General features: G+C 42.5%; 1 protein-coding gene across 1 annotated transcript; it reads left to right on the top strand.

Annotated features, from left to right (window-relative positions):
- Window positions 1-1,263: 1,263 nt before the first annotated feature.
- On the top strand, window positions 1,264-6,071 carry LOC129485294 (mitochondrial import receptor subunit TOM20 homolog). The gene is given in 3 exon segments (XM_055284668.1): window positions 1,264-1,371; window positions 5,599-6,022; window positions 6,025-6,071. Coding segments are annotated over 3 exon segments (579 nt in total).
- The last annotated feature ends 4,986 nt before the right edge of the window (window positions 6,072-11,057 follow it).

Consider the following 11,057-nt stretch of genomic DNA (forward strand, 5'->3'; position numbering starts at 1 on the left):
AAACAGAAAATCAGGAAATACGTAGAAAAACAGAACATCAACCAACAAGCTCTAATTAATAGTCATAGAACATTTCTTTTCAACAACATCAGTGTGTAGCTTCTTTTTAAGTGCTAATGGAACATATATGAGGTATAGCATATTCTGGGCCTTCAAATGAACTTCAACAAATTTAAAGGATTTAAATCATACAGTCTATTTTCTGACCATAGAATCAAATTAGAAATCATAACAGAAAGATAATAGAAAAATCTACAAACATTAGGAAACTAAACAACACAGTTCCAATAATACAGAGGTCAAAGGACAAGTCTCAGTGTAAACTTTAAAAATATGTGGAACTGAATGAAAGTGAATACAACATATAAAATTTGTGGGACACATCTAAGGCTATGTTGACAGTGAATTTTATAAGATTAAATGCATAAACTAGAAAAGAAGAAAATCTCAAATCAGTAATATGTTTCTACCTCAAGAACCTAGAAAAAGAAGAGCAAAATAAAGCTAAAGCAAGTAAAAGGAAAGAAATAAGGAGGGATGGGGGAAGCAGGGGCAGTGGATATGGCTATAAAAGGGCAAGATGAGGGATCCTCATGGTGATGCAGAGGTTCTGCCTCTTGACTCTGTCTTAAGATATTCTACTATGGTTTTGCAAGATTCTACCATTGGAGGAAACTGATAAAGTGTTACCATTGGAGAAACTACCATTGGTGGAAGCTCTCTCTGTTATTTCATACAACTGCATGTGAATCTACAAGTTATCGAAAAATAAAAAGTTTAATTTAGCAAACAACAGAGTAGACTTTACGACACGTAAGTGAAAAAGGATAATTATCCAAAATATATAAAGAATTTTAACCAAAAAATACACAAAAAAGGTAACAATAGAAACAATGAGGAAAAGATTTGAAATGACACTTTACGAATGGGTAAAAGTACAATGAAATACTATTAATATTACACACACATTAGATTGGTTATAATGAAACAATTTAACAGTATCAAGTGTTAGCAAGGATGTTGAGCAAAGTATCCTCCCATACTAGTGACACCTGTAAATTGGTGCAACCCCTTTGGGAAACCCTTAGACATTATCTTAAAAATTGGAGAGCTATATGCCCTGCGATGATTCAGTAATTCCACACCTAAGGTATCTGTCTTAGTCAGATTTTCTGTTGCTATCAAGGAATATCTGAGGCTGCGTAATTTCTAAAGAAAAAAAAAGTGTATTTGGCCCTTGGTTCTGCAAGCTGTACCAGAAGCATGGCACCAGCATCTGCTTCTGTGGAGGGCTTCAGGCTGCCTCCACTCACAGTGGAAGGGGAAAGGGAGAAGACGCACACAGAGATCAAACGCGACGAGAGCCAGAAAGCAAGAGAGAGAGGAAGAAAATGCCAGGCTTTTTTAAACAACCAGTTCCCACGGGAACTAAAAGTGAGAATTCATTTACTCCCACCAGAATGAGACCAAGCCATTCATGAGGGATCTACCCCCATGATCGAAACACCTCCCACCAGGCCCCACCTCCAACACTGGGATCACATTTCAACATGAGACTTGTTGGGGCCAAACAAACAATATCCAAACCATAGCAATCTCCTAGATATAAATTTGTGTTTATGATACATCAGGATAAATATACAACAACATTCATAGCAGCATTGTTTGTCATAGCCTCAAACAGGAAACAATCCAAATGTTTATCAACAGAAGAATGGAAAATATCAGCATATTCATATAATTGAATAACATGGAGAAAACAAAGCCAAAAGATGAGACAGCACACATACTAGGCTTTCTAGAATAGCATTGAAGGAAACCAACATATTTCTCCCCCAAATATTGAGAATTGTTAAGTCAAAGACACTGAAAACACAGAGGAACACTCTGTCTCAGCTTCTACTCACCTGATGGCAGAACATAAATCCTTCCTTACTACAAACAGCACTTGCTTATCCGCCCAGAGAGGGCACTAGCAGGCACCAGAGAAATCTGGGAACAGATTTTACTACCTTCCCACATTTTCACACCTCTTAAAAGACACCTGTGCTCTTCTCTGTCTTGCCATTATGGGAGTTATCACTCTTTGTTAAAATACTATTTAAACAAGGCTCCTAAGCCACTGCTTTGAGAAAGATACTTTTGAACTGAGCCCTCTCCCATATGATGTCAACGTATGTCAAACTTCTGCTGATTTTTCTCTTGTAAATCTGATTTTGGTTTTGTTGTTTGGTTTTGTTTTGTTTTGTTCTGTTTTGTTTTTTTGAGATGGAGTTTCACTCTTGTTGCCCAGGCTGGAGTGCAATGGTGCGATCTGGGTTCACCACAACCGCCACCTCCCGGGTCGAAGTGATTCTCCTGCCTCAGCCTGCTGAGTAGCTGGGATTACAGGCATGCACCACCACGCCCAGCTAATTTTGTAGTTTTAGTAGAGATGGGGTTTCTCCATGTTGGTCAGGCTCGTCTCGAACTTCCAACCTCAGGTGATCCTCCCACCTAGGCAGGCCTCCCAAAGTGCTGGGATTACAGGCGTGAGCCACCATGCCCAGCCCTGACTGGTTTTAAGGAGAGTGTCTCAACTAAGAATTTACATGAGTCAAAAAAAGAATTATATTATCTTCCCTTCAGCATTTATTGGATCAGTAGTAGGTGTGGAGATCTGCTGTAGCCCATTCCATTTGGAGTCAGCACACAGCAATGAAAGTGAGCCTGGTCCTTGCATGAATATGATGGTGTAGTGTCTCCTAATCCACTAAGCCCCTAAATGCCAGTGAGGAAGGCTATTCACCTTTTTGAGTAAAAGCCTTGAAACATCAAAGAATGGCTGGCCTGACAAGGGCAGCAATCCAATAGATACATGACGTGGCTGGTAGAACCATGGCTTCTGGTCCATTACACCACTTCATTTATCAGTTAGGAGTGCACAGGCTCTCTCTTGACAGTAGCAGGGGCAAAAGTCTATGTGTTGTTATGGCAGACAAGTGGCCTGGTCAGCATTCTAGTAGGACTGATTGCCTTAAGCATTGGCTGTAGCCAGTTTCCATGGAGCTTGAAGGACAACTCCTTTTCTGGGAGGCCAGCCTGTAGTGAAGGCCCAAGTTAGCCGTATTTCTCCACCACTGCAGTTCTCCACCTCCAATCTCTATGTGGCCTCTATGCATCACACCCTGTTCCATCAGTAATACATGCCACTTCAACCTATAGGCAACTATGGAGAATGGTTAATACAGCAACTATGGTAGTGGTTCTCAAACTTGAGCTATATCAGAAATACCTGAAGAGTCTATTAAAACACAGACTGCAGATCCACAGAGGGCCCTGAGAATTAGTATTTTTAAAGAGTTCCCAGGTGATGCTAATGTTGCTGGTCCAGGAACTACACTTTGAAAATCAGTGGAATAGAGAAAGCCATGAATAGTCCTACCCTACATCAAGGGCTAAGGGGGCCCAGACTTAGCCAAGAGAAGAGGCACCAGAGTTCTGACGGGAGTTAGATAACCATTAGACAACCATATGCGTTTTCCTATATGTGGAATACTGATTATTTTACTTACTGCTAATCACAATCCATAAACAATAAGATGTGTAGATTAGGGCACAGACCACCCTTTGGCTGTCAGATTATAAAGATCAATTCTGTGATCTAAATCCACTTTGGTTAAAATACTAACATTAGTAGCAATAGCAATAATAAATAAAAATAAAACCACCCTGGTTAAGGAGTACAGACTAATCCACTGGGTGACTAGACAGGTCCCATTAGCTATTTAGCCTAGAATGACTGCAGATTTTCTATTATTGTCTTTAGTTTCAATTACTCCCAGCCAGGAACATGACTACATTGTGACTCCTAGTCCTCCTCCCTGACTGGCAACTGGGAAGTTTTCTCCATCATATCTAGGCCAGATTGTGGCTGTGGGGGCCTGAAGATCCCAGAAAACATGAAACAGCTGAGTGTTTACCTCAGGGTTGTAGGTCTTGGTCTCTGGAGGCAAACAAGGCCATTTGGTCACACAGGAAGAAGCTAAGAGAGACACAGGGTCCAGTCCAAAGTTATGTGTGTGCACATGCATGCATGCACTGTGTGGAGTGAAGACAACAGTCATGGTTACAGGGCTTGGATAGAGGCTAACCAAGGCTGTTGGATTGCTTCCAGGCCTTTCCCAATGACCAGGAATTCTGTGTCATCCCAAGAGGGTGAGGACAAGCTAGACATTGAGACCTGAGTCCATTGTTGACAGTTTCACAGGCAGGTGGGTAGTCTAGTGTAATTCAACAGAGTAGGAGAGGAAGCTGGAAGTAGTAAAATGTTATGGAACACTAGACTGTTTCCAGCTCTCCCCTGCTGCAGGTAGTAACTGACGGCTGATCCAGTATTGTGACAGGTTAGCAAAGGAGCCACTGGCAGCCAATCAGAGATGCCTGGAAGAATTTGGGATGGCCTGAGTGACAATCCTCCCAGAGGGATCCAAGAACAAGGTAGTGTGTCTTCCCTCCACTTATGTCCTACAATTTCAGATATTCCCTTATTTCTGGTGAGGGTCTTCTTCTGAAAAAATCTATAACATCTGGCCCAGTACAATCACCTTAACAGGTAAACAGGAGTAGTCCCATCACCCCCAGTCTTCTTATATGACCCCATAGTAGTTGAACTGCATTTACTTGCACCCAAGGGTGAGGGCAAGCTAGCACAGTGCCCATGTGGCAAGGTATATAATAACACCAAATGCAGGATGAAGGTGTTAGTGTGACCTCAGATAGATCAGCTACACTAGATAGCCATGAGACAGCAGTGCCTTCAGGTTGGTGTCTGCCCACTTTTGGTATATGGCATTGTGCAGAATTCCCAACTACCAAAGAGAATCAGGGTAAGAAAAAAAAAGTGCAAAGGTGTGGAAAGGAATATCTAGGTTCAGGTCCCTGCAGTGCAGTTGTACTACTCTAGTTATTTTCTCATCCCCTAACTCCTAAGTCCAGATGGACCCTTGCAGGATGTGCTGGAAAGAATTCTTTTTTTTTTTTTTTTTTGAGATGGAGTTTCACCCCTGTTGCCCAGGCAGGAGTGCAATGGCGTGATCTCAGCTCACTGCAACCTCTGCCTCCCAAGTTCAAACGATTCTCCTGCCTCAGCCTCCTGAGTAGCTGGGATTACAGGCATGCGCCACCATGCCCAGCTAATTTTGCATTTTTAGTAGAGACAGGGTTTCTCCATGCTGGTCAGGCTGGTCTTGAACTCCCAACTTCAGGTGATCCACCTGCCTCGGCCTCCCAAAGTGCTGGGATTACAGGCGTGAGCCACCACACCTGGCAGCTGGAAAGAATTCTAAGATGACCCACCAACATTCCCAGCCATTGGTGTACACATACCTTCTCCCAGTTATTCAATCTAGGTACTGTGGTGAAGGGGTTTGCAGATGTAATTAAGTTCCCCAATCAATTGACCTAGAAAGAGGGATTATCTAGGCAAGCCTGATCTAATCACATGAACCCTTTAAAAGTTTTCTCAGGCTTTCCGAGTCCCTGGCCCACGGGCGTTGGGTATGAGCAGCGCCCTCCGCCCTCCGCCCTGAGGGTTCGTGGCCCACCGCTCCTTTGCAGTCCCTGCCGCCACCATCCACGCTCTGCGTTGTAGAGAAGACGGTGGGTCGGAAGAGCGCCATCGCCGCCAGTGTATGTGGGGCCCTTTTTATCAGGTACTGCATCTACTTCGACCACAAAAGACGAAGTGACCCCAACTTCAAGAACAGGCTTCGAGAACGAAGAAAGAAACAGAAGCTTCCCAAGGAGAGAGCTGGATTTTCCAAGTTACCTGACCTTGAAGATGCTGAAGCTGTTCAGAAACTCTTCCTTGAAGAAACACAGCTTGGTGAAGAGTTACTAGCTCAAGGTAAATATGAGAAGGGTGTAGACCATCTGACAAATGCAATTGCTGTGTGTGGACAGCCACAGCAGTTACTGCAGGTCTTACAGCAAACTCTTCCACCACCAGTGTTCCAGATGCTTCTGACTAAGCTCCCAACATTTAGAGAATTGTAAGTGCTTAGAGCTTGGCTGAAGATGATATGGAATGAGAAACAAATGTCAACATAATAAAATCTCAGTTAAAAATATTTAAGGTTGGGCGCAGTGGCTCACGCCTATAATCCCAGCACTTTGGGAGGCCGAGGCAGGCGGCTCATAAGGTCAGGAGTTCGAGACCAGCCTGGCCAACATGATGAAACCCCGTCTCTACTACAGATACAAAAAATTAGCTGGGTGTGTCGGTGGGCGCCTGTAAGCCCAGCTACTTGGGAGGCAGAGGCAGGAGAATCGGTTGAACCCGGGAGGCGGAGGTTGCAGTGAGCTGAAACCATGCCATTGCACTTCAGCCTGGGCGACAGGGTGAGACTCCATCTCAAGAAAATATATATATGTATATATATATATATTTAAAATTCTTGGTAGTTGAGCAGCTCTGGGGGGAATAAGGGCAAATATGCTTGTTATGAACTACACTGAAATCTATCAGAGTTAATGTTTACTTTGTGTAGATCCATTTGTCTATTTTTTTCCCAGGGAAAAGTATATTTTGATAGAGAACTTTTCATTTTATAAATACACTATGAGTTACTGAAATATTATGGATTTTGTTTATTCCAGAAACATAGTTAAACTGTACATATGACATGGCTTATGTTAAAAATACCCGATGCTCAGTTTTGAAAATAGGCAAAAAAAAAAAAAAAAAAAGTATAGGAGAAACTGAAGAATGCACACTTCTTTAGCTCATACATTTTGCTGTAAATCCGGAAATTTGATAGACTTGGTTGTGTTTGTGAAAACTGAGCATTAAAGTTTTTGAGCGATCATTTATTTCCATTTAATCTCTTAGACATAAATATGTGAGGTATGCTGCTGTCCTGTGTTAACAACTTCATTCCCTTTCTGTATATCGGTCTTGAAATGTTTTGTTTAAATCAGTGGGCTTAATGTGTTCTGAGTATTTACCTCCTTGGATTTTAAATACATGTAGTTGCAAATAGCACCAGGAATTACAGCTATATACACCCCTGATCTAGCCTTGTGAGATTCACCAGCTCCTGTGTGCTCACTTTCCCTCCATTTTTCACATGAGAGAATGCGTCCACTGATCACCAAAGTGTCCCTTTCAGCTTCTGATTCACTGGGTTCTGATGAGCATCTTTAAATCCACCTTAACCTAAGGAATGCGTGTGGGCAACCAGGCTTTGCGTTTTTTTATATTCTGAATTTTGCATGCTTGCCTTAGTATTTCCGAATTGACTTTTTTTTTTTTTTTTTTGAGACAGAGTTTCGCTCTTGTTGCCCAGGCTGGAGTGCAACGGCGTAGTCTTGGCTCACCACAACTTCCGCCTCCCAGGTTCAAGCGATTCTTCTGCCTCAGCCTCCCAAGTAGCTGGGATTACAGGCATGTGCCACCACGCCTGGCTAATTTTTTGTATTTTTAGTAGAGACGGGCTTTCTCCATGTTGGTCAGGCTGGTCTGGAACTCCCGACCTCAGGTGATCCGCCTGCCTCGGACTCCCAAAGTGCTGGAATTACAGGCATGAGCCACCGCGCCCAGCCGAATTGATCTTTTTTTAATGGTGTAACTATCTTGTTGATTTTCACTGAAATTATATGGTTCTGTCACTTCTCTGTAAATTAATCTGAAACTTTTAAGGTAACTGAGATGATCTGCTTGTAAAAATGTTTGTTGACTTTGCTTTTATCATCAACGTACCAAATCCTACTTCAACTTGATTAATTTATCTTGTTAAACGATGAGAGTAAGTTACAACCTTGTGACTGAAAACGTGAAAATAATGGAGCAGGTGGGACCTCTTATTCTCAAATAGTGACATATTCTCCGTAGTCACAGATTCCATTTCAGAATTGAGTAAGGATCCTTGGTACTTGGTGGCATCTGTTGAACTGAGTAGCATTTCTCATTGTAAAGATTGCCTTTATTCTGTCTAAAAGTCTGTGGAGAGATCCCAAAGGCTTTTCCTATGTACTAGACATTTTATTTTGGTTTACTTACAAACTCTTCTTAATCGTTATTAACCTCGGGTTTTTGTGGTGTAGTGGAAAGAGAAATAGTTCTAGTTTCTGCCTCTGATTAGCCGCACAGCCTTGAGCAAGTCACATTTCATCTCTGAACTTACCTCTACTATTAGACTAGGTGACTCACATTTGAGGACCTTTCTCAGGTATCTTGAGGGTTTGTGATCTTGAACCCTTAAACAGTGCTTTTTTGGTGACACAGGATGCTTTTGGCAGGGGGGATGACCAGTACAAACATGCCAGTTAGTTTTACTAGTGGGATCCCAAATCCAAAGCAGTGTAGTGGTGATTGGTCAGTGATTAACCAGGCAGCTAAGAAGTCTTAGGTACCAGCCCAGATGTATACAGAGGGGCAGTTAGAAAGAAAATAGGGGTGGGAAAGGGAGCAAGGGGCAGACAGCTCAGCATGAAAAGAACGGGCTCAGAAAAAGGAGGGCTGGCTGGAGGAGTGAAGAGTAGCTTAGGTCTGGGGAGGGTAGAAACGCCATTTCGTTGGAACTGGAGTGCAGTATGAGCTGAGTATCACTTGGCTCTGAACATACTGGCTTTGCTGTAATGATTGAAAAGGCAGTGATATCTTCATTTTACATCTCATTAAGCCAAGTACATTTTCTTATTTAAATGACAACTTTGGTGCTTTAACATGAGGTACTACTTTTTAAAGCTAGCTGTGTCAAGTTAAAGAAAAAAAAATAGCACTTTTTCTCCCAGAAATGTAATCACCGAACACTATTTGTTCCCATCTTGAGTTTTACAAGGTGATAGAATCAGGTCGTTGTAGTGATGCTGGCCAAATGGTGCTCAGCAGGTGAGAACGAAAAAAACCCAAATTTCAGTGGAGTAATAAACAGCTTGAATGTTTCCATGTGCTAATGTTGCACACTTACTAAAAACGAAAACTTTGGAAATGGGAAATAATGTATTAGTGCAACAGTTGACATGCTTCTTTGGGCAAAGATCCATTGTTTTGGTCCACAATTTGTACTTAAGGTGAAAGAACATTTAAAACATAGACTTACTGGCCATAGCAATGCTGGCCTGTTAACTGGTAACTAGAACTTAGATTCATATTTATGTAACGTGTGTAAAACCTAGTGGAACGTGCATAATAGGCAGTCAGTAAATGTTTGGTTCCTTTTGCCTCTCAGTAAGTTTATTTTACCAACTTCCTGCCTGCCATTCAGACTTTATTAAATCAACCTGTGGACCAGAGTGTTAATGAAATGTTATTGCAGAAGAGATTAGAAAATTGGTATATCATGCACATATCATACACAATCTTTTTGTAATGTAAAAAATGCAGTTTTAGGGCCAGGTGCAGTGGCTCATGCCTGTAATCCCAGCACTTTGGTAGGCCGAGGCGGGCAGATCACGAGGTCAGGAGATCGAGACCATCCTGGCTAACACAGTGAAACCCCGTCTCTACTAAAAAATACAAAAAAATTAGCCGGGCATGGTGGCGGGCACCTGTAGTCCCAGCTACTCGGGAGGCTGAGGCAGGAGAATGGCATGAACCCAGGAGGTGGAGCTTGCAGTGAGCCGAGATCACGCCACTGCACTCTAGGCCTGGGCGACACAGCGAGACTCCATCTCAAAAAAAAAAAAAAGAATGCAGTTTTATTATTGCTTGTGCCTCAACTGTTTAAATGAATATTAAAGGGCTTGGAAAAAAAAAAAAGTTTTCTCTGGCTAGTTGCAGAAAAGTCAGAGAGATATGTTCTAGCTGACCTGGAAGAAAACAAACATGCATTTTGTGAGTTGCCTATGGGAGCCATGTGGCAAGAAACTGCAGGCATCCTCTAGGAGCTGACACACTAGCATGAAAATAAGACCTTAGTCCTACATCTATAAGGAAATGAATTCTACAAATAACCAGTGAGCCTGAAAGGAGACTCCCAGCCCCACGTGAACCACAGCCTGAACCAACACCTGGGGGATTTCATTCAGCCTGATGAGGCCCTGAGCAGAAAATTCAGCCGCGCTGTGCAGACTTCTGACCTATAGAAACTATGAGATAATTTGTGTTGTTTTAAGCCACAAAGTTTATGGTAATTTGTTATGTAGCAATAGAAAACTAACGCAGGTAATAAATGTATTCAGGACATGTAGAATTTGACAAGCTGCAAGTGTCTATGAGTAGAGAGTTTCAGGGTTCTCTTGCCTTCATACTCTGCAGGCAGAAAAAGATATACGAATATGTTGTGTTAAGATGCCTGGGCGTGAAGAATGTTCCACTGTCTGAATGGATACCTAGATATCCTAGTAGTAAGCAGTCATTCCTACAAAGCCTAAATTGTGTTGGAAAGTTCACAGGACAACCAATGCTTCTGTCTTAACACCTAATGAATCAGAGAACTCTAAGAATCCAGAGGGGTGATCATTAATGATTCCTCAGTCCTCATCAGACTTACCAGTTTACCATCACAATCTTAAAATCAGGGTACAATCTTTGTGTTCTCATCACTCCTGTCTCCTGGATGGGCTATACCATCATCTAGCATTCTCTATATCTCACCCGTAAACTGTCCTTTCAGCAACTGCATGGAGGCACTCCTGTACCTCTGGGGTTTTTTCCCCCAATAAAACAACATTGGGGGTCACCAATCTCATCACTTTTGACCCCTTGATCTAATAGTCATTACCCCATAGCATAGGAGCTGTCAGCTCAGGCCGGGTATGGTGGTTTATGCCTGTAATCCTAGCACTCTGGGAGGCCAAGGTGGGTGGATCACTTGAGCTCAGGAGTTTGAGATCAGCATGGGCAACATGGTGAAACCCTGTCTCTACAAAAAAAAAAATAAATAAATAAATAAATAAAATAAAATAAAATTAGCTGGGTGTGGTAGCTCGTACTTGTAGTCCCAGCTACTTGTGGGGCTGAGGTGGGAGAATCACTTGAGCCCAGGAGGTGGAGGATGCAGTGAGCTGAGATCCCACCGCTGCACTCTAGCCTGGGCGACAGAGTGAGATCCTGATCCCCCCCCCCAAAAAAA

This window comes from Symphalangus syndactylus, chromosome 6 (genome assembly GCF_028878055.3).
Source record: "Symphalangus syndactylus isolate Jambi chromosome 6, NHGRI_mSymSyn1-v2.1_pri, whole genome shotgun sequence".
Lineage (NCBI taxonomy): Eukaryota > Metazoa > Chordata > Mammalia > Primates > Hylobatidae > Symphalangus > Symphalangus syndactylus.